General features: G+C 32.6%; 1 protein-coding gene across 1 annotated transcript; it reads left to right on the top strand.

Moving 5' to 3' along the window:
- Positions 1-603: 603 nt before the first annotated feature.
- Positions 604-23,796, top strand: LOC131940776 (receptor-type tyrosine-protein phosphatase alpha-like). The gene is made up of 22 exons (XM_059299575.1): positions 604-735; positions 867-920; positions 2,057-2,185; positions 5,266-5,400; positions 6,382-6,516; positions 8,482-8,616; positions 9,318-9,437; positions 11,086-11,233; positions 12,285-12,378; positions 12,528-12,562; positions 13,875-13,975; positions 14,089-14,146; positions 14,642-14,718; positions 17,107-17,137; positions 17,390-17,481; positions 17,740-17,853; positions 18,151-18,296; positions 18,735-18,870; positions 20,743-20,886; positions 21,469-21,559; positions 22,613-22,686; positions 23,653-23,796. Exons 9-22 carry the CDS (start codon positions 12,311-12,313, stop codon positions 23,794-23,796), a joined length of 1,311 nt encoding a protein of 436 aa, XP_059155558.1. The 5' UTR covers positions 604-735; positions 867-920; positions 2,057-2,185; positions 5,266-5,400; positions 6,382-6,516; positions 8,482-8,616; positions 9,318-9,437; positions 11,086-11,233; positions 12,285-12,310.
- The last annotated feature ends 1,593 nt before the right edge of the window (positions 23,797-25,389 follow it).

The following is a 25,389-nucleotide window of genomic DNA, read 5'->3' as shown; positions in this document are numbered from 1 at the left end:
TCAGAAGATTTTGAACCCTTCAATAGAAATGTTTAATAATGCTAAAATAAAATAATAAATTAAAGCATAAACAAAATTCGAGAAAAATACTACATAAACGAACACGAAAAAACAAATAACATTACTCACTATACAATCAAGACATGAAACACAGCATGAACACAACTCAATAATATTCTCAACTGAGTAAATAAAGAGCACAACAATAAAAGAATCACAATACATAATAACTTAAACACATGTGATATAACTATAAAACAGCACGACATACAGATATACATACTTACAGAGTCTGGTTCGACTGATATATATATATATATATATATATATATATATATATATATATATATATATATATATATATATATATATATATATATGTCCGTCGCGCTGTGAATATGGAGTATTGACAATTGAAGGTCAGTTGACAGGATAACATTAAATTTACAGAGAGTCATTTTATTGAGACTTATTCATATTAAAATTGGAAACATTTACATTATAGATTTCGTGTAATCGCTTGTCTCCCATAATAGATATTGTGTAATCGCTTGTCTCCCATGATAGTATTTGTGTGATCGCTTGTTCCCATGATAGATTTTGTGTGTCCAAGCTTGTATCATGGACTGGAGTGTGAGATTAACTGCACGTGCCGGAAGGAGAACAAAGATTGTGAAATTGCTGAGGTGTGTGGTTATATATGTAATCCTCTTGTAAGCTTTGGATGTAAATCCGGTAAGTAGTTTTTGAATTCTGATATTATCTGTATGTTCACTGAGGTCAAGGATAAAACTTACTTTATAACAAGTTACGGTGTTATAATTTGTTATAATTTGTGTACATGAATTTATCGTCCAACGTTTCAGATTTTATAACAAGATACCAGAGGCTTCCCAACATTTTACCTACGTATATCGTGGGTATGTGTGAATCTTTGAACATCAGCAACAAGTTCTTTGTTATTTTGGTTCATAATCTTCAAGCACTATACATACTCGAACAAAACAATTATCAAGTTGTAAATACGTAAGACGCAATTAGATTGTATGCAAACGTCCACCAATAGTTTTATGATCAGAATATGTTAGTTTTGCTGTTTTATACTTACATGTTACTTTTCTTTTTAAAGTAAAATTATTTATTTAATATTCATATGTGCTTACTTGGGCCTTGAAACGTATCAATATATAATAATTAAACGGAACTAATTATATTAAGTTTATTGCATGCAATAATTTAAATAATACTTATATATATATATATATATATATATATATATATATATATATATATATATATATATATATATATATATATATATATATATATATAAATGATATAATCATATATAGCATAATTTGTTCTTATTTATGTTCTTATATATATATATATATATATATATATATATATATATATATATATATATATATATATATATATATATATATAGCATAATTTGTTCTTATGTAATTAAATGAAAGCACGATATAAATGCTAAAGAAGAATGCATGCCTAACGATAATGATGTTATGTTTATATGGTCAAACAAAAATAGAGTTTTGAAAATAAATTTTGGTTCGAATAAGGATTTTATGAAGACATATTGGAAGTTTGGGTGATCACGCGCTGCAATATTAGTTTTCGGGTTTAAAGAAATTATTTTAAAATGGTTTTTAAATAAATTAAATTCTCAAAATTTTGAAAAATATTTGTTTTAAGTTAGTTCTAGCTTTTATAAATCTATTATTTTTAACTTTCTCAAAAATTTATAGTATTTTTTTGTAAAAATTGCTACAAATTCATGAATATATACTAAGACTTCCACAAGACTGTAAAAACTTATGTTTTTACTTTTGAGACTTTACAAACATACTTTACAAATTGCTTCAAGCTCATTTTAACATATTTTAACTGTTTTAAGATTTTAAAATCTTTTTTTGACTGTCTTAAAATGTGTTCAAACGTGTCTCAAGACTGTCTGGCAAGATTTATGTTTAAAATCCAAGTCAGGAAATTAAAGCCCGGACATTTAAATGTTGATTAAACCTGATTTTAGGGTGCGCAACGGGAACCTACGGCCTTGATTGTTCAATGAACTGTAGCAGCAAATGTAACGATTGTGACGGCGCCACAGGCAGGTGTCCTACATGTCCAGCCGGTATGAAGGGAGACTTTTGCGATCAAGGTAATCTAGTTTTGACATAATCTAGTTTTATATTGACATAAGCTAGTTTTATATTGACATAAGCTAGTTTTATATTGACATAAGCTAGTTTTATATTGACATAAGCTAGTTTTATATTGACATAAGCTATTTTTATATTAACATAAGCTAGTTTTAAATTGACATAAGCTAGTTTTATATTGACATAAGCTAGTTTTATATTGACATAAGCTAGTTTTATATTGACATAAGCTAGTTTTAAATTGACATAAGCTAGTTTTATATTGACACAAGCTAGTTTTATATTGATATAAGCTAGTTTTATATTGACATAAGCTAGTTTTATATTGACATAAGCTAGTTTTATATTAACATAAGCTAGTTTTATACTGACATAAGCTAGTTTTATATTGACATAAGCTAGTTTTATATTGACATAAGCTAGTTTTATATTGACATAAGCTAGTTTTATATTGACATAAGCTAGTTTTATATTGACATAAGCTAGTTTTATATTGACATAAGCTAGTTTTATATTGACATAAGCTAGTTTTATATTGACTTAAGCAAGTGTTATATTGACATAAGCTAGTTTTATATTGACGTAAGCAAGTTTTATATTGACATAAGCTTGTTTTATATTGACATAAGCTAGTTTTATATTGACATAAGCTAGTTTTATATTGACATAAGCAAGTTTTATATTGACATAAGCTAGTTTTATATTGACATAAGCTAGTTTTATATTGACATAAGCTAGTTTTATATTGACATAAGCTAGTTTTATATTGACATAAGCTAGTTTTATATCGACATAAGCTATTTTTATATTGACATAAGCTAGTTTTATATTGACATAAGCTAGTTTTATATTGACATAAGCTAGTTTTATATTGACATAAGCTAGTTTTATATTGACATAAGCTAGTTTTATATTGACATAAGCTAGTTTTATATCGACATAAGCTAATTTTATAATGACATAAGCTAGTTTTATATTGACATAAACTAGTTTTATATCGACATAAGCTAGTTTTATATTGACATAAGCTAGCTTTATATTGACATAAGCTAGTTTTATATTGACACAAGCTAGTTTTATATTGACATAAGCTAGTTTTATATTTACTTAAGCTAGTTTTATATTGACATAAGCTAGTTTTATATTGACATAAGCTAGTTTTATACTGACATAAGCTAGTTTTATATTGACATAAGCTAGTTTTATATTAACATAAGCTAGTTTTATATTGACAAGCTAGTTTTATATTGACATAAGCTAGTTTTATATTGACATAAGCTAGTTTTATATTGACATAAGCTAGTTTTATATTGACATAAGCTAGTTTTATATTGACATAAGCTAGTTTTATATTGACATAAGCTAGTTTTATATTGACATAAGCTAGTTTTATATTGACATAAGCTAGTTTTATATTGACATAAGCTAGTTTTATATTGACATAAGCTAGTTTTATATCGACATAAGCTAGTGTTATATTGACATAAACTATTTTTATATTGACATAAGCTAGTTTTATATTGACATAAGCTAGTTTTATATTGACATAAGCTAGTTTTATATTGACATATGCTAGTTTTATATTGACATAAGCTAGTTTTATATTGACATAAGCTAGTTTTATATTGACATAAGCTAGTTTTATATTGAAATAAGCTAGTTTTATATTGATATATACTAGTTTTATATTGACATAAGCTAGGTTTATATCGACATAAGCTAGTTTTATATAGACATAAGCTAGGTTTATATCGACATAAGCTAGTTTTATATAGACATAAGCTAGTTTTATATTGACATAAGCTAGTTTCATATTGACATGCTTACTAGCACTTAGACACCTATTGCGGTCTCCTGACTATTTTAGTTTTTATAAGCTTTTACTAATTAGACAACGTCTATTTGTAGGTTTATCACAGATCTTAAAACTCAATTTTGACCTACTTTTAATGTAGCGATTTCGTTCAAAGTTTGATGATATTGATGACAATACAAGGCTATTTATTTAAAAAAAAATAATGAGATGTTAAATTAGTCATTTAAAATTGACTAAATGGTTTCGAAATTAAAAGGGTATAACAAGATTACATGCAAGCGACCGCTCGATAGATTCTCTCTATATAAATGAAAGTATGTCGGTTTGTTTGTTCATTTGTCCTATATGCATTGCTACATCTTTCATACGATTGCGTGAAACTTTGGGAAGTAGTAGAGAATACATCTGGGGAGGTTTTTTTTTAAAAGAAAAAAAAAACAATTTTGCAAGAGCGGCTCTCCAGTTTTTGCTTCGATTTTTCTCTATTTACGGTATACACAAAATTAAATTCTGTTGTTTTTGACAACGTTCAGTGTGATTAAGCTTCGGGCAGTTGAGGAGAATACTCCCGAAAATATTTCTGCGGAGAAACAAATTAAAATATCTTATTGGCGTCGCCAGGGAGGGTGTGATTTTCTCATTATACAGTTGGGCGACAGAGTTTCAGAATGGCTATCTTAGCTCTTGGTTTCCGTTGATTGGGCGTCCTGCACAGCGGTTCAGTAATATGACTTGATTCATTAGTCAGCAGCCAGCTCCAGGGTCTCACTGAGTTACTGATGGTGAATTCATGCAGACATTTTTGTCGCCGCATCGGTAGTGTCGATTTTTAAAAAAAAAGATGAATTATTACAAAATTATAAATTTATAAAATATTTAAAAAAAAATAATTCCTGATAACAATCTTCTGAATGCACTGGAAATAAGAAAATAAAAATTATGTTTATTTCCTTCATAAAAGCTATGGTCGCTTATGAGTTTTATTTTCTTATTTTCAGTTCATTTAATAACAAGCTTTTAAAGGCAATGAAAATAAGAAAAATAAAACTTATATTTCTTTTATTTATAAAAGCTTTAGTAACTTATGAGTTTTATTTCCTATTTTCACTGCAATTAAAAGCTTGTTTTTACAAAATTAATTTTTACACTTGTTTTTATTTTACACATTTACTAGTACTCAAGCAAGTATTGTAATGTATTGAATTATACTACTTTTCTATTCACACATGGACAACAATTACCTGAATGTGTTTACTTTCACAGACTGCGATATATATACCTACGGCCCGGGCTGCGAACTGCCGTGTAGCACGAACTGTACGAACAGAATATGTGACGATCTAGACGGGACATGTGTGCGGTGCCCTGAAGGACGATACGGCGCATTCTGTGAACATGGTAGGTTCAGTGGCGTAGCGAGGTCGGGTGTCACCCGGTGCGGCACTTAATGGTGTGACCCCCCCCCCCACCCCCCCCTCAGAGGCGTAGCGACTCTTCCCGGAGACAAACTTTCAATTTTCGATTCGCACCCCACCTCGAGCTTTCGATTTGCACCCCCCTCGAACTTTCGATTTGCATCCCCCCCCCCCCCTTCAAATTTTTCTCTCAATATTTTTTGCCTTGGTGTCACCCCCCCCCTAAATGGTGTCACCCGGTGCGGTCCGCACCCCCCCCCCCCCTCGCTACGCCTCTGGGTAGGTTGGATACTGTTCAGTGTAAGTCTACTTCACCTAATTAGTAGCAACACAGGTTTTAAGAAGAAAGAAAACGTGGAGCTGGAGAACATTTTTTAGCCCGAAACACAGACATTTTTTTTTAATTACTTATATGTTGAAATTTACTTCTCACAGCTTAAACGTATACGCAGTTTCACGGCACGAAAGCAAGTTTGGGTCATTTAGACAGATTTTAATTTGATTCAGATATCCTGCTACATGTATTGATGTGAACATTTAAGGTGGAAGCTGTTTTTTTTCCAAGACTAATGATTCACGTTTATTCAGAGTTTCTTCCAGGCATCTCTTCGAGGGGAGGGGGGGGGGGGGGGGGGGCTCTGCCTCCCCAGAAGAAAGTCTACCGCCCCTTCCCCCCCTCCCCGAATGAGATTAATTTTATATAGTATACATACACTTTTACTAATTGTCCGCCCCCAGAAAAATATTGGCCGCCCCCCCCCCCCCCGAAAATTTCAAGTGTTTCCCCCCCCCCCCCCCCCCGGAGAAAAAAGTCTGGAAGAAACACTACGTTTATTACAAATACTAAATAAGATTTCAAGCATTTGACAAGCGAAAATAAGTTGGTAAAATTTAGTTGAGATGTCTATAGTTTGGAACATAATATATTTCTTAAAGGACGGTTTGAATTTTGGTATGTTTTCAGCGTGTGAAGAACATTACTACGGCGTGCAGTGTAATTCAGTGTGTAGCCAGGATTGTGTAGACCAACTGTGTAGCATAACGGATGGCGTTTGTTTAAGCTGCCCACCTGGACGTCAAGGGGACTTCTGCGACAAGGGTAGGTCCAGCTTCAGACGTTAGGTGTGCTGTCTTGTAAGTCTATGTTCTACTAAAATTCACCCAATGTTTACATCTTTGTATATATATATATATATATATATATATATATATATATATATATATATATATATATATATATATATATATATATATATATATATATATATATATATATATATATATATATATATATATATATGGTTCCATGACAAATGATCTCAGACAAAATATCTCAGACAAAACATCTCACGGACAAATGATCTCAGGACAAATGATCTCAGGACAAATGATCTCAAGGACTAATGATCTCACGGACAAAAGATACCAGGACAAAATACATCAGGACAAAATGATATCATGGACAAATGATATCAGACAAAATTTCTCAGACAAAACATCTCACGGACAAATTATCTCAGGACAAATGATCTCAGGACAAATGATCTCAAGGACAAATGATCTCACGGACAAAAGATACCAGGACAAAATATATCATGGACAAATGATCTCAGACAAAATATCTCAGACAAAATATCTCACAGCAAAAGTTTAGTAGTTGGCCTACGTACGATGATTTTAGTTGAATTGAACTTTTTTTTTAATTGACTGTCAATATGGTTTTGCTTACTTTTTTACGAAGAAAATTGTGAATTCAGTGAATTTGTTAAGCTTAACAAAGCATCAAAAGATTTATTAAACTTACCCTTTGTAATAGCATTTGATTCAAAAAGTAAAAATTAAAACAAAATTACTCCTTTAGCCTGAAAGGTATAATAAACAAATAAAGTAACGGTAGCTATACAACATTAATGTTCAAAAACACGCGAAATATTTTTTTAAAATGTGAATAGGTCTTCATTTTCATAACGTAAAACTATTTTTTTTATTGGATCACCAACACAAACATAACGTTTACGTTTCTTTGCTGGCAGGTATGATCACACCTCTCCAATACTATGTGAACTCTTGCGCGACATTTTCTAACTGCACATTTCCAAATGCTGCTGCTCCACTTGTGGCCCTTTTAAATTCACCAGATTACAAAAGCTGCCATAGCTGATTAATCATCACTAATACTGCTTTGTTTGCATGCACACTACACAAACTTAGCTCCGCGATGACTGCTGTCGTTTAAATAAGCATTGGTCATCTGATCACTGAGGTGTGACCGACACATAACTATTGACTTTAGATGCTTGTTGTATTGTCAATGGAAGGCGGATGTCTTTCCCTTAAGGCATGTCTCTGCCATCAAAGCAGGTGGCCACCTTGATACGAATGAGTGTCTTTATTGTTATTTCATGGTAGGATTGTCTCATTTTTTGGCAAGCCTACCTACGCTGTCTATTGAAAACATTCGTTAACCTCGAATACTATATTATTAATCTCAGTTTTAAAATCTTTAGTGCAATATGACAAATGTAAATAGGCCTATAAACAATATTTAACATAGTAAACAAAACCGTGTGAAAGTCTATAAAAAAATGTCAGATCAACTATCAAATACACTATTAAAATTAAGGTGTGAGATATGTTGTCCGAGATATTTTGTCTGAGATCAATTGTCCTGAGATTATTTGTCCTGTCATCATATATATATATATATATATATATATATATATATATATATATATATATATATATATCCATTAAAAATTATTATATCTTAGAAAAACTATTATGTTTAGTGTTAAGGTTACATAAAAAAAAGACTTACATTTAGATAAATGTTCTAATTTAGAAACACATATTTCAAAAAAACGAACTAACTTCAATGACTAACATTTATACCGTTTGTAATACACTTTACCTGCGTATATTTACTTTAATATTTACTGTAATATTTACTGTAATCTTAAAACCTAATCCTCCCTAACCAGTTTATATTATACATCCTTTACCAGTTACAATTTATATTTGTTATATTTTAAAAGCTACAACTTGAAGTTTGTTCCGTTCCTAGAGTGTGATGTTCATTACTTCGGCCAGAACTGTGAGGCTAGGTGTAGCAGTAACTGTATAGACGAACTGTGTAGCGTAACGGATGGGGTTTGTTTAATGTGCCCGCCAGAGCTTTATGGAGACAATTGTGACAACGGTAGGTTGAGCTTCACACTCAAGGTCCGTAGATGTAGATGTAGATGTAGATGTAGATGTAGATGTAGATGTAGATGTAGGTGTAGGTGTAGGTGTAGGTGTAGGTGTAGGTGTAGGTGTAGGTGTAGGTGTAGGTGTAGGTGTAGGTGTAGGTGTAGGTGTAGGTGTAGGTGTAGGTGTAGGTGTAGGTGTAGGTGTAGGTGTAGGTGTAGGTGTAGGTGTAGGTGTAGGTGTAGGTGTAGGTGTAGGTGTAGGTGTAGGTGTAGGTGTAGGTGTAGGTGTAGGTGTAGGTGTAGGTGTAGGTGTAGGTGTAGGTGTAGGTGTAAATGTAGGTGTAGATGTAGATGTAGATGTAGATGTAGATGTAGATGTAGATGTAGATGTAGATGTAGATGTAGATGTAGATGTAGATGTAGATGTAGATGTAGATGTAGATGTAGATGTAGATGTAGATGTAGATGTAGATGAAGATGTAGATGTAGATGTAGATGTAGATGTAGATGTAGATGTAGATGTAGATGTAGATGTAGATGTAGATAATATATTTGATATAGATATACATTATATCGATACATATTATTTTGATGTAAGACAATATGAATATATGCATATAGAATAATATGTGTGTAATTTATTGTGTATGCGTTTGTGTGTATCTTTGAGCATGTTTTATGAAACACCTTTATTGTCTTACACAAATAGATGGGGGCGGTAACCAAACGAGTGACAGATGCACGCTTGAGTGCGGACCAAACAATTGCGACACGGAAACCGGAAAATGTATCTGTCTTCCAGGGAGAATCGGAGACTTCTGTGAAAATGGTAATTTTTTTTTCGTATTGCAGGATTAACGATAAATCGTTCATTTTTATTGAAAACTGCTATTGGTAACATTTTGGGATACATGTTGCATTTGACGCGAGCGAGGTCCGCACTAAGCTCAAGCGGCAATTACTTTCTCTAAACTGTGTTCGGTTTCCAACACAGAAGGACTTTGTACAGACAATATTTTATAAGTCGCTAAAAGTATGGGATGTCTTATAGGACCAAACCTATATGCTTTTCAAGTGTACTGTTTAAAACATCTGCTAGAATTCAACTAATTGTATATATATATATATATATATATATATATATATATATATATATATATATATATATATATATATATATATATATATATATATATATATATATTATATATATATTATATATATATATATATATATATACATTCCATATTTTGACTATTCAGCAATGCCTTATTTATTGCATTTGGGTAAACTCTTTCGAGTATCAAGCATATTTTCTACTTGAAACTTTATTGATTAATACTGAACTTATCCTGCAATGATTTTACTGCATCCATCGGCTTATACCCATATATTTATTTCTCACTGTCTCTAACATTAATTGAATGTAAATTGAAATTAGCATTTTATTACTTTCATAAACTTTGTATCTTTGTATCTGTAAAGTTTTTTTTTTTTTATTAAGCCGAAATTTGCTCAACAATTAGTGATGCTTAAACACCGAAATAAAAAATGTTTCAAGTTGAGAAAAATTAGGGGCATAGTTCCCTACACAAAATCAATTGGGATCATTAAGAAGAAATTTTAAAGTACATTTTATTTCGTGAAGTACATGCACGTCAGCTTATAGTTCCAAACACTCTGAGTTAACCACTGTAACAATTAGGGCTTGTTATAAAACCACTTTATACTCTGGTATACCACAGCCAACGCGTGTTATAAAGTCACTTTATCTTTTTGTATACCACAGACAACGAGTGTTATAAAGTCACTCTATCCTTTGGTATTCCACAGCCAACGCGTGTTATAAAACCTCTTTAAAAACTCAGAAACTGAGTTAAACAGCTAATTTTGTTTTAATTACCCGAGCTACAGATACGCTTTAAACTTAAGAAAGTGAGTTATAGATCGACTTCATCCCTTATATCTTGAGTTATAGATCGACTTCATCCCTTATATCTTGAGTTATAGATCGACTTTAGCCCTTATATCTTGAGTCATAGATCGACTTTAGCTCTTATATCTTGAGTCATAGATCGACTTTAGCCCTTATATCTTGAGTTATAGATCGACTTTCGCCCTTATATCTTGAGTCATAGATCGACTTTAGCCCTTATATCTTGAGTCATAGATCGACTTTAGCCCTTATATCTTGAGTTATAGATCGACTTTAGCCCTTATATCATGAGTCATAGATCGACTTTAGCCCTTATATCTGAGTCATAGATCGACTTTAGCCCTTACATCTTGAGTCATAGATCGACTTTAGCCCTTATATCATGAGTCATAGATCGACTTTAGCCCTTATATCTTGAGTCATAGATCGACTTTAGCCCTTATATCTGAGTCATAGATCGACTTTAGCCCTTATATCTTGAGTTATAGATCGACTTTAGCCCTTATATCTTGATTCATAGAATACCTCTGCTACTCCATAGAGTGCAGTAACACTACGTTCGGCTTCAAATGTTTGCGACAGTGCAGCAAAGACTGTCTTTACCAGACCGTCGGCAGCTTGAGGTTGTGTCACCCCCGTCACCGGTGACTGTATTCTAAGGACAGGCGCTTCTAGGTCACAGGCTTCAGGTATTTTGAACATCTTCTTAGACAAATGTAATTCAGAGGCGTAGCGAGGGGGGGGGGGTGACATATGTCCCCGGGCGCCGACCTCAGGGGGGGGCGCTAAAATGAAAGTTTGAGGGGGGTTGCAAATGAAAAGTTCGAGGGGGGGGGGGTGCAAATCCAAAGTTCGAGGGGGGGGGGGGTTGCAAATCGAAAGTTTGGAAGGGGGGGGGGGGTGCAAATAGAAAGTTTGTCCCCGGGCGCCGGGAAATGTCGCTACGCCTCTGATGTAATTAATACCTAGTTCTTAATAACTATGAAAACAGACACATGGAAATGAGTTGTCTACTCAGAGATCAATGTATCTCATACATACATCACATAACTAATGTTGAAGTCATTTATTTGATCACTTTCAACGATAAGCCCCGTTTAGAGTCTATTGGGCATGGTTAAAACAAGAGAGATGGTATAGGCATGTCACACAAAACTACGGCCAATCCAAATGAACAAAGATTGGCACTGTGACAGGATAGCTGAGAAGGGGAAGGCAAAACAAGTACAGTAAAGATTGTTTAAAGAGAACCAAGACCAACATTGTGAGAGAACAGTGGCGTATCCAGGATCGTCTCAAGGGGGGGGGGATCCAATTTTTACCAGGGGACAAACTTTCGATTTGCACCCCCTCCCGTCAAACTTTCGATTTGCACCCCCCTCATACTTTTTATATATATACCGAGGGGTCTATGGTGGGGGGGGGGGGTTATGAGCCCCCTCTAACCTCCCCCCTGCCTACGCCACTGTGAGAGAATACAGTTGTACCGCATTGACCCCAATGAGGGTTTTGGACAACAATAAAACTGATAGTATTTTCACTCTATCTTAAACAAGGTGACACCATTACTAGTACAACTCACACAAAGGAGTTTGGTTAACAGTTTATTTGTGTGTATATTTTATCTTCCTTTGTTTATTCTCTATAAGTTTAATTATAATTTTGTATGCCCAATCGTATATTATTAAAAAGAAAATTGTATACACTATTAAAATAAATAAATATCTAATACATCTGCAGATGAAGAAGAAAAATCTGATCTTGGAATGTATTTGCTGTTTGCAGTGCCCATCATAATTATTCTCATCGTCATCATCATTATTTTCCTATTAAGGTTTGTCGTGTTAAGTAATATTTTAATAAAGAATAAATATGTTCTATTCCAATACAATTGCTATAGCAATTGGAAAAAAAATGATAAAAATATTAAATATGTCATTACAAAGGTTAATCCAAATCATATTTTTCACATTTTTTAAACAGAAAAATGAAGCAAATCCAGACAGAGCCTTACGCTGGTAAATATAATTTGTTTTTCTTTTGTTTTATCCCCTGATCTCTTTCCAATAGTATTTTTTCATCAGTTTAATTTTTACTGCTACTAAACAAACTCACGCACGCACGCTTACACACATACACGCACGCACAACACATTCGCACAAACACTCAATCTTAAGGAGAGTCCAGGCATCTTCTAAAATATATATATATATATATATATATATATATATATATATATATATATATATATATATATATATATATATATATAATAGATTGCATTCTATATATGTGTGTTCTTTTCTATATTTGTTGCATTCGCTACACGTCCATGCGAGAAACCTGCCTTGGTGCAAACGTCACTTGTTTTATATGTCTATGTTTGATGTAGCTCCAGTTGAAAAGGCAAACGTCACTTGTTTTATATGTCTATGTTTGATGTAGCTCCAGTTGAAAAGGCAAACGTCACTTGTTTTATATGTCTATGTTTGATGTAGCTTCAGTTGAAAAGGCAAACGTCACTTGTTTTATATGTCTATGTTTGATGTAGCTCCAGTTGAAAAGGCAAACGTCACTTGTTTTATATGTCTATGTTTGCTGTAGCTCCAGTTGAAAAGGCAAACGTCACTTGTTTTATATGTCTATGTTTGATGTAGCTCCAGTTGAAAAGGCAAACGTCACTTGTTTTATATGTCTATGTTTGCTGTAGCTCCAGTTGAAAAGGCAAACGTCACTTGTTTTATATGTCTATGTTTGATGTAGCTCCAGTTGTAAAGGCAAACGTCACTTGTTTTATATGTCTATGTTTGCTGTAGCTCCAGTTGAAAAGGCAAACGTCACTTGTTTTATATGTCTATGTTTGCTGTAGCTCCAGTTGAAAAGGCAAACGTCACTTGTTTTATATGTCTATGTTTGATGTAGCTCCAGTTGTTTTATATGTCTATGTTTGATGTAGCTCCAGTTTTTTTATATGTCTATGTTTGATGTAGCTCCAGTTGTTTTATATGTCTATGTTTGATGTAGCTCCAGTTGTTTTATATGTCTATGTTTGATGTAGCTCCAGTTGTTTTATATGTCTATGTTTGATGTAGCTCCAGTTGTTTTATATGTCTATGTTTGATGTAGCTCCAGTTGTTTTATATGTCTATGTTTGATGTAGCTCCAGTTGTTTTATATGTCTATGTTTGATGTAGCTCCAGTTGTTTTATATGTCTATGTTTGATGTAGCTCCAGTTGTTTTATATGTCTATGTTTGATGTAGCTCCAGTTGTTTTATATGTCTATGTTTGATGTAGCTCCAGTTGTTTTATATGTCTATGTTTGCTGTAGCTCCAGTTGAAAAGCCCGTGGTGTCGACGTCAGTACCCATCTCACAGCTAAAGACCCACATAATGGGACACAACACGAATTTTTTTCTCACCCAGTTCAAGGTAGTCATAACATTTTTTTTTAATTTGAATGTTATTGTCTATTGATTTATAATGTAAATAGTTGAGTACAAAAAATACGCATGTGTTTGATTTTAAAAATTTATTTTTTACAGTCTATACCAACTGTGTATATAGGTGAAAAAACTGAGAAAAAAGACACGGCGGCCACTTGTAAGTCGTTGGTTTCTTATACGATCGTCACCGTGTTATGAATGAAATGTTTGTGGGGAAATAAGCTTAAGTGTGTTAGTGGGTAAAACATAACGTTAGCACGTGAATGTTGCTGGGTCTAAGTGGGATTTTGTAAAAAATAATATAAAAATTATGGTGTTTTATACTTTTAACAATTAAAGCATTATAAGACAGAAATGTAACAGGGTATAAAAAGTATAGCCTAGTGTGACTGAAGTGTTGTGTAGAGTGACTTAAATATAGCTTAGTGTGACTGGAGTGTACGAGGGTGTCACTAAGGTGTAGCCGGTGTGTCATAATTTTTTTTCTCCATTGCACCATTTTCCATTGTTATTTTATTTTAATATGTAATATAAAATACGTTGAATAAACTGTATTAACAATCAAGATTTAACAACTACATTTCCCATACATTTGTATGTGTTTATTTGAACACACGTTTGATTCCCACTGAACATTGGTTTCCCTCCCCAGATGACCATTCTTTCATCAGAGTCACACCTTGGCCACCGCAAAGGCCAGCCAATTTCTTCACCCCTTCATTTCTGGCGGTGAGGCCGGAGATTTTTACTTTATAGATTTTTTATTTTTTTCGTTTGTTGAATCTGCGGATTATTATTATTTTTTAATTAATTATTTTTTTTTTGTTTAGATTGTGTACAGAATTATGACCTTTGTTTAAACATTCCAAAGAATTTCATTCCCGATAAAAATGCAAGAGTTTCTATTTTTTCAAATCTAATTAGATATTAAATGGTTAACATTTTACCTTCAAGTCTACTCAGTGGCGTAGCGAGGTCGGGTGTCACCCGGTGCGGCACTTAATGGTGTCACCCCCTAGAGGCGTAGCGACCCCTCCCGGGGACAAATTTTCGATTTGCACCCCCCCCCCCCCTCATCAAACTTTCGATTTGCACCCCCTCAAGTTTTCGATTTGCACCCCCCTCAAGTTTTTCTCTATATATTTTGCTCTTTTTTTTCCTTGGTGTCACCCCCCTAAATGGTGTCACCCGGTGCGATCCGCCCCCCCCCCCCTCGCTGCGCCTCTGAGTCTACTATAGTCTAAAAACAGTTTTTATAAAACAAGATGAAGTAGCAACAGTCAGTAAATCAGTCCGGTGATACAGATGGCCGGATTAACGTTAATTTTAAGCTAATCGGTGCTAAAACACTCGTGAACAGTAAATTCGGCCATGTGTATCGTCTAGAGCAGAGGTTCCCAAACTGGGGTCGCGACCAAGGAAGCACAGCATTAGTGCAAGCATCAAATAAAGTCACTATAGAAAATGCAAAAAAAAAAAAAAAAAAAAAAAACACAATAGGAGAAAATCTCATCAAACGCTGCATGTTAAAGATGGTGAAGTTATTTCTTTGGGGATTCCAGTGCAGTAAAGATGCAACAAATCTCTCCATAATAATAATATTCAGCAGAATATAGCAGACGTACGTAGATGTTGAAAAGCGAATTTTGAATGAAATCAAACTTTCACCATTGTTTACTTTTCAAGTTGATGAATCAACAGACGTTAGTTCGTGTTCGCAGTTGTTGGTCTTTGCCTATATTCATTCAGATGAAAGTAAAGAAGAGTTGCTATTTTGTGAAGATAGCATGGAAAAAATAAATACGTTTTTCGAAACTGGATGATTAAAATGGGTCAAAACGGCTGTGGGGGTTTGTACGGATGGTGCGCTATCTATGTTTAGGTCAAAATAGATCACGAGGTTCTGCTTTTCTTCACTACAGTGGGCTGGTTTTCAAACGAAATGTAGTGAAATGTGTTTTTGAATTGAAATCTGAAATCAAATTGTTCTTGGAAGTGCAAATGAAACAAGACCTTTTGGTATACTTAAAACGACATAGATTGGTTGGAGAGAGTATCATACCTAGCAGATGTATTCGACATCAACATAAGCTTAACCTAAACTTCAGGGAAAATGAACGAATATTATCACTTTCCATAATAATCTCGGGGCTTTTTTATCAAAGCTGCAAAATTGGCGAAGAAAATAAATCTTGGAAATATTGCCACGTTTGAAAAACTCTGCATTGTGGTAGATGAATCTGATTGTGAGATAATTAAAATTTTGAAAGAAGCGATTTCTGGGCATCTTAACTTGAAAACGAACTGCAACGCTATTTCTCTGAACTGAAAAAAAGAAGAATCTGCATTGTCGCATTACCCATTCTCTTCTTCCCTTGATGTTGCCTGCATTCCCTACGAATTACAAGATGCATTGTTTGATTTACAGAATGATTCCGCGTAAGATGAAAAACCGCACACACAATTTTGGTGTAGCATTCAACATTCATACCCAAACGTAAATTGATTGACTTTTCGCGAATAGATTTTCAACACTATTCTCCGATTAAACACAAAATTAAAAAAAAATTGAATGTTGATAATGAAATAGGTTTGCGTTAACAAAAACTTAAAGGCGAATGTTCAGAAATAGTATGCAATTTTACTCATGGTATTAAAACAGTTATCAAGGGTAGTTCATATTGAACGTCTACGAAAAAATCTTTTTTTAGTGTGTATAAATTCCATTACTAATTTTGGCTTTTTAATTCTATGGGGGTCGCGGGTCACTTACTTTTTATAAAAGGGGGGGTCGCCACTCGAAAAAAGTTTGGGAACCACTGGTCTAGGGCTAATGTCGCTCTCCACTTAATTTCTGGTCTTAATCGAACACTTATTTCTATACAAAAAGTAATGGCCTTTTTCGAATCATGGGGCAGGAGAAATAGAGTTCTCTTGTTTCGGTGACCTTGCAACTTACGGCAGGTATCCATATTAGTACTTACGTTTATCCAGCAGTCATATGTACACTGCTAATATGCACAGATTAATCAAATAATTTTAGGATTTAAAGTTAAATAAAAATCTAAATATTCCTACACTGTTATTTAATGAAATTGAATGATTCTATTTTTTAAGCTATCAAAAGAAAAACTAATAGCCACACAAGGTAATTTTATGACATTTTTACATATTGTATTATTCTGTTAAAACGTATAACGGAGGTTTTTTCAAAATATTAAGGTATATCTAAACCATTTTTATGATGGTATGTATTACCACCTTTTGCTCTGAAATAAATTCAGCTTGTTTTAGAAGCTCTTTATGAAAATGAAATTAATTCATATCTTTCTAATGTGCTTAGTTAGTGTAAATTATTCCACATGTATGTAATGACAAATAATGTCACATCTTCTCGTAGATCCGGTTGCTGAGACTACGGTTGGCTTTCTCAATCTGCTATGGGACAAAGAAGTTGTAAAAATTGCCATGATTAGCACAGAGAAAACAGATGTAGGTTGCAAAAACACAACAATCAGCTCTATAGAACTATTATCATATTTAATGTGTAATTTATTCCTTTTGTTAACAATATGAAATGTGTTTAGACAATAGTAGGAACTTTTGGTAATGTCTCCATAGTAAAATATGTTACGGTACATAGGATTTTGGGAAACTATTTTGTAATAGCTTTGTTGTTTATATAATGTATTTCGCTCTTTTTAAGACAAGTTAAAATTTTAAATGTGTTTATCGAAACGTGGATTTCAGAATGAAGACAGCTACTGGTCACATAAGAATAAAAAAATTGATTGCTATACACTGAAGACTGTGAAAACAGAAGTTTTTACAGATTATACAATACGCACTTTGGACATTATAAAAGTAATTTTAAGGTTATTTTTATATAAGGGTATGAAAGTTAAAAATATTTAATGACATATGATGTGTAAATAAAACAAATTTTTATAATAATATTCAAATGAGTCATAATATTATGTAAATATGTACAAGATTTGGCCCATTCAGAATTAAGTTATATTTGCCGTATACCACTAACCAAAAAAAAAACAAAAAAACAAGAACATGTATTGTGAAATACATAAAAGCTTAAAATAGAGACTCGAGTTTTTTTCTACCATCTATCAATATAATGCCTGTTATTTTTTTCCCAACGACAAGGACGACAACCCACCACGTCAGTTGACCCACTTCCAGTACACGGCCTGGCCGGAAGACGGGTCTGACCCGTGTTTGTGGAGTTTGGTTGAATTTGAACACAAGGTTTTCCTCAACACACTGGAAGAAGTCACGCTTGTACACTGCCAGTAAGCTCTGAATGAATTTTTTTTTGAATACAAGTGAATTAACTGAGACCAAATAAATCGTTTAAATAATTATATTTATTGTTAGTAAGCTGTAAGCTTTAATACATAGATAACAAAAAATAACTGAATTTCTAAATAAATAAATATTGCTACTTTTAGTTTCATTGGTAGACACATTTTGTGTTATTTTCAGAAACTGTTAACTGACTAGATTAGTATTGTAGCCTAATTATTAAAAATGGCTTTATAGAGCTGTTAACATATTATGTGAAAATGTCCAGTTACACAGTGGGAAGTAATCACTAGGTCACATATGATATATTAAACTTGTTATTCTTAGAAAAAAAATGCCAGCAACTCTGTACTACTCTTTTTAATTATACTTTCCGATATATAGGCAACAAATGTTACAGTTTACGCCTTATGTTTACCTAACAGGAGTAGTGTTAACAGGAGCTCACTTTTTATAGCACTGCACGATTTGATCCGGCAAGCCAAACTGAACCATTCGGTGGACTTTGTTGAAACTGTATCTAGACTCAGACAAGATAGGCCCAATATGGTTGCCAGCTTCGTAAGTCCACCACTCTACCTCAGAGGCGTAGCGACCCTTCCCGGCGCCCGAGGACAAACTTTTCGATTTGCACCCCCACCTCGAGATTTTGATTTGCACCCCCCCCCTCAAACTTTCGATTTGCAACCCCCCCCCTCGAGATTTTGATATGCACCCCCCCCCCCCAAACTTTCGATTTGCAACTCCCCCTCGAGATTTTGATTTGCACCCCCCTCAAACTTTCAATTTGCACCCCCCTCAACCTTTCAATTTATTTTTCCAACCCATTTTGGCGCCCCCTAAGCTCGGCGCCCGGGGACATATGTCCCCCCCCGCCCCCCCCCCCCCCCTCGCTACGCTACTGCTCTAACTCCCTTTAAAAAAAAAACATTTCTAGGTTTTACTTTCAATATTACAAAATGAAAATGTTTTTAATCACAATTTTTTGAATTTAATTTTTAAAATTAAAATTACTACCTGGATTTTTTAAAATTAATGCATTGTTTTATGACTTGCTCTCCAGTCTTAAATAAAATCAATTATTTTTAATAATGAAAAAAAAATGCAAGTAGTTTTATTTTCTTTGACAAAACATGAAATCTTATAAAAAATATATCTAACAATACGTATGCAGTTTATTTTCTAAAAAATCATTCAGTTTTACATTTGACCAATTTATATTTGACAATTTATTTGACCATTTCAAAAATTATATTAGATTCCACATTATGCTAAAACGATATTAGCCTACACTTCAGAAGCTGTCGACTGTATCCAGTTTTAGTCGTAAATCATACGTTTTTATATTGACCCACCCAGATATAGTAAAATTAGAAGTACTAGATCTAAATTGATATTAACAAATTGCATTTTTTTTCGAGTGAAATAAAACGTTAACAAATACATTTTTTTGTTTGAGTGAAATAAAACGTTAACAAATACATTTTTTTTCGAGTGAAATAAAACGTTAACAAATACATTTTTTTCGAGTGAAAAAAAAACTTTAACAAATACATTTTTTTCGAGTGAAATAAAACGTTAACAAATCCATTTTTTCAGTGAAATAAAACTTTAACAAATACATTTTTTCGAGTGAAATAAAAAGTTAACAAATACATTTTTGAGTGAAATACAACGTTAACAAATACATTTTTTTCGAGTGAAATAAAACGTTAACAAATACATTTTTTTTCGAGTGAACTAAAACATTAACAAATACATTTTTTTTCGAGTGAACTAAAACATTAACAAATACATTTTTTCGAGGGAAATAAAACGTTGACATATACATTTTAAAAATATTACTGACATGTCAAATAAAAAGACATTGTTAACTATCATTCCACAAAAGTGTTTTAAACATACATGTTTGTTTTACAAGATTTTTTTTTTCATCTTACAAAAAGTATTAAAAATATTTAGTGAAATATTACATTTACATGTAATCTTTTCTACCTCGGTTAGAACTGATTCACTTATTTGATTTCGAAGTTTGTTATAATTTTCTTGTAGTTTTTTGTTCTCAATGCACAGTGGGAGGAGGCTATATAAATAAACCAACTAAAAAACAGCTTGATAGAATCTTGAGAGTGGTGTAGGAAAAAGAAGTTAACTAAAGATGTGGTTTCCAGGAGCAGTACATGTTCCTGCACCAGGCCACATAGAAAGGGAGAGAGAGAGAGAGAGAGAGAGAGAGAGAGAGAGAGAGAAAGAGTGACTAATAAATTATGTAAACCTGTGTTTTCCAGGAGCAGTACATGTTCCTGCACCAGGCCACATAGAAAGGGAGAGAGGAAGAGAGAGAGAGAGAGAGAGAGAGAGAGAGAGAGAGAGAGAGAGAGAGAGAGAGAGAGAGAGAGTGACTAATAAATTATGTAAACCTGTGTTTTCCAGGAGCAGTATATGTTCCTGCACCACGCCGCGCAGGCTGGCATCGCCTGTACAGGCAGCTACACACACATCAGCGCCATCTTTCTCAAAGTACATCTCATGGGGAGCGTTGTCAACGGGAAAACTAATTTTGAAACTGAATTCAAAGTAACGTATTTATTAGCTGAATCTCTTTGCCGTTTTCATAGTAAAAAGCTTTGGTAAACAACATTAATTTTCCTAATTATAAACCAACTGCTCGCATAATGCTGGGGTATGAATTCTTTTGACTCTTGTTTGACAAATTACATTCTCTGATATCCGGAATAAAATTGTATAATTTGTATTTCAAAGGATTGTTATGCATTAAGTTTCGTGGCTGTTCAGATTTGGAAGCAGCAAAAATAAAAACCAGAGTTTGTAGTCCTGTCGCCTACGATGCTCTATTTATGATTGATTTCTGATTTTTTTTTCTTGCTGGGTTTCTGACTTATTTGCCTTGGGTTGGAACTTTTGGGTCAGCCACCCAAACTTTAACGATGATCAGCTAAACATTGTTTAAGTGTGAATTGACAACACGTTTTTGAAGACAAATGCTTATTTTTCCCACGTTTTCTTTAACTTGCTTTCGCGTCTGTTTTCCCATCAAATCTTGCGATCGAAATTTCGGGCACTTCCCAGTTAGCTAGCGCGCTGAAATTTTCAGGAAAGCTTTGTTTCAGATGACAATACAATATTCAATTATTTCAGAATCTGTTTAGTGTGGAAATTAAGTTTACTGCCGGTGATGGAGACGTTACTCAAGATCCCAAAAGTAAAGATAGATTCAACATTATACCAGGTTTGTGTACAAAAAGATTACGATTGTTTCTACATTCTATCTGGTTATAGTAAATTTTGTTCAAGTAGTGAACAACACTAATAACGATAAATTTAAAAAAAAAATTGGTTAGTGCAAATATAGATTTCAACACTCTACACGGGTATCAACTATTTATTATATCAATGTACTAAAATACTAAAGATAATTCAATATTCTAACAGGTAAATCGAAAGATACATATGGCAAATATTTATCAACAACGACGAGTATCATTTGAATAAAAATCAATATTTCCGATATAATTATGCAGCAGTGACATAAAGTTGCTGCATTGTATATAACATTAGTGATAGTAGAAATCTCTGGACTTTGCTGATGGCTAAATTTACTTCGATTTTTAACACTCAAAGTGGAGCAAAAGTCATATAAAACTTTCTTATATATTTCTCTTTTATGAGCTTCACAAATTTTCCAAAGTATTGTACTGTTTTTTTCCAATTTCTCTACAATAAGTATTTTTGGGTTTATCTCTTCTTCTTGATTATTTTCTTTTAATTGTCATTGTAGGTATCCTCTAGGTATGTCGTATTGATCTCCGCATTTATTTTCGAATCTTTAAAATATTGTCTTTTGCTATTCTACAGTGTAATGTACTTTATCATACCAGGTTACCGGCCCACGTTGGTAAATTAAAAACCTTTCAAGCGCACAATCAATTATTAAAAACAAATGTCAAAATGTAAAGTTACAATTACTTTTACTCGTGGACACAAAAATTGTACTTTAAAACGTTTGGAAGTTTTGCACCATGTAGTTATTATTTTTACTTGATTTATTAATACGAATAGATTAAGAACGGATGCCAATAACAAAATTATGACCATGAATACATGTTTAGGATGGCTCAACTGTAACTTTATTATGACTACCGAATGTTCACATTAATTCCAAGTCTTCATTCATTTAATTAGTACACTCTACTTCACCAGGCCAAAGAAAACCAAGTCTAAATTTATACTACAAGTTTTACAATATAATAATTTATATTCAACTCATCTATGCATTATTCAGATAAAAAGTACCAGCCTGTTTTACAAGTCGAATCTCGCGAAGAAACGGCCTATATCAATGCCGTCATATTGCCTGTATGACTGGTTTTTTTTTTCAATTAATTTTTAAATGGTTGGATATTATAATGTATTTTTATATTATTTAAAAAGAATAATATATCAGAATATTTTATAGGAGTGATTTGTTAAATGGTTTGTTAAAAATTATTAATTACATTTTTTTTAATTTTTTGTTTTTAGTTTTTTACCAATCAAATCCAATATATATATATATATATATATATATATATATATATATATATATATATATATATATATATATATATATATATATATATATATATATATATATATATATATATATATATACTTTTATATATATATATATATATATATATATATATACTTTTATATATATATATATATATATACTTTTATATATATATATATATATATATATTTATATATATATATATATATATATACTTTTATATATATATATATATATATATATATATATATATATACTTTTATATATATATATATATATATATATATATATATATATATATATATATATATATATACTTTTATATATATATATATATATATATATATATATATATATATATATATATATATATATACTTTTATATATATATATATACTATATATATATATATATATATACTTTTATATATATATATATATATATATATATATATATATATATATATATATATATATATATATATATATAATTAAATATGTATGTGTGTATAAGATATGTCCTAAATTAAAAAAGAAAGCCTGAATATTCTGAATTTTATCTAAACTTTAATATTCTCGAATTTAGTTTCTGTTTTTATCGTAGAAAAAGAAATATAATTTAATATGTAAGACAAAGCCTAACTTAGTTTTTAACAACCTGTCGATTTGCACAATTTTTATCAGTATGTCAATGAGTTATGTCTCTATTTTTAATCATGCCATATAATTCCTTATTACTGAACTAAAATGACGTGTATCTTATGAAACCAGAGTCTGATTACTCAGCCTAAACAGTTTCTGACCCAGCTGCCCATGCCCACTACGGTCAATGATTTCTGGAGACTGGTCACACAGTATAACGTCTCCTTGATTGTTGCTTTCAAATCCTATGAAAAGGACAAGGTAGGTGTGTAGTGTACTGTAGTCCCTCAACAGCTCTTTTTTATGTTGGGTTAAGTACTGTGTTATTTTCAGACATATTACAATGGAGAGAGAGTGGGCAGACTTTTAGGCAGAGGCGTAACGAGGGGGGGGGGGGGGGGGCGGGGGTCGCGGACCGCACCGGGTGACACCATTTTAGGGGGGTGACACCAAGGCAAAAAATAGCAAAATATATAGAGAAAAACTTGAGGGGGGGGGGGGTGCAAATCGAAATTTCGAGGGGGGTGCAAATCAAAAGTTTGAGGGGGGGGGGGAGGGGGGTTGCAAAATCGAAAATTTGAGAGGGGGGGGGGGGGGGCAAATCGAAAATTTGAAAGTTTGTCCCCGGGAAGGGTCGCTACGCCTCGGGGGGGGGGGGGAGGTTGACACCATTAAGTGCCGCACCGGATGACACCCGACTTCGCTACGCCACTGCTTTTAGGAAATGGGCGTACTTCAATTTTCGAGACGGGGAAGGATGGTACTCCCCCCTCCCATCCCACCAACCCCCCAAAGTGATGCGAAATAGAAAATGTGGTAAAGAAATATGACGGTCCTAATCGTTGTTTTAATAATCTCACACAATTTACCAAAATCAGAAATTGTTTTTTTTTTGTAGTCCTTAGCTGCCTATTTCCCTCAACAAAAAAATGAACCGTTACAATGTGGAAACATAGCTGTTACTGTAGACTCAGTAGCTCAAACACCAACGTGGAAAGAAACGAAACTCACCGTTAAGGTAAATAAAACCAATTCAACGCTAATAGATCACGTACATATAAAAGATAACTATGTATCGAACACATTGAATCTTTGAAATACATGATATGAAATGGAAAAAGCAACCGTATATATATATATATATATATATATATATATATATATATATATATATATATATATATATATATATATATATATATATATGTATGTATTTATATATGTATGTATGCATTTATATATATATATATATATATATATATATATATATATATATATATATATATATATATATATATATATATATATATATATATATATATATATATATATAAATTTAAATTGTATGTGTGTATCAGTGCGCGTTTTTATGTGTTTAGTGTATGTATGTGTATGCGTATTTTTGTTTATGTTGTGAACACTGTAAAAAAAAGAACATTGTAGTTTTAACAAAATATTTCAACACTATAATTTTTCTCCTGATCTTAGGGCAAACAAACGAGCCATGTGACGCATCTCAAGTACACAGAAACGGAAATGGAGCTCAAATATATCCTACCGTTTATTCAACGCGCCCGAACATTGAGAGATCCGACCGAGGCGGTGGTTTACACGTGCAGGCAAGTGTGTCGGATATGAGTTGCGTTATTTATAGCCAACATGTGCCCACACTGACAAATATGCACGTAGGATAGGTTTCAAACGTTATTAACAAATAAACTGGGAGTGATCTCCCCTAAACTTTCTCGAATATTCTAATATAACATAACGGGTGATGGTAACTCGGGACATAGACAATATTTTAAATCCAATTTTAATAAGTTAAACTTTTTATAATAGAAAAGAATCTCGTAAAAAGAATTGCAC

Source organism: Physella acuta, unplaced genomic scaffold (genome assembly GCF_028476545.2).
Source record: "Physella acuta isolate Inbredline_101_S28 unplaced genomic scaffold, ASM2847654v3 ptg000330l, whole genome shotgun sequence".
Classification (NCBI taxonomy): domain Eukaryota; kingdom Metazoa; phylum Mollusca; class Gastropoda; family Physidae; genus Physella; species Physella acuta.
This window is presented reverse-complemented; position numbering and strand designations above follow the sequence as displayed.

Bases quoted from the DNA above. Each gene is read 5' to 3' on its own strand.
- LOC131940776 (XM_059299575.1), top strand. From the start codon at position 12,311: ATGTATTTGCTGTTTGCAGTGCCCATCATAATTATTCTCATCGTCATC. The intron at 14,147-14,641 runs GTAAGTCGTTGG...TTCCCTCCCCAG, and splicing joins AAAAGACACGGCGGCCACTT to ATGACCATTCTTTCATCAGA. The intron at 14,719-17,106 runs GTGAGGCCGGAG...CTATTTTTTAAG, and splicing joins TCACCCCTTCATTTCTGGCG to CTATCAAAAGAAAAACTAAT.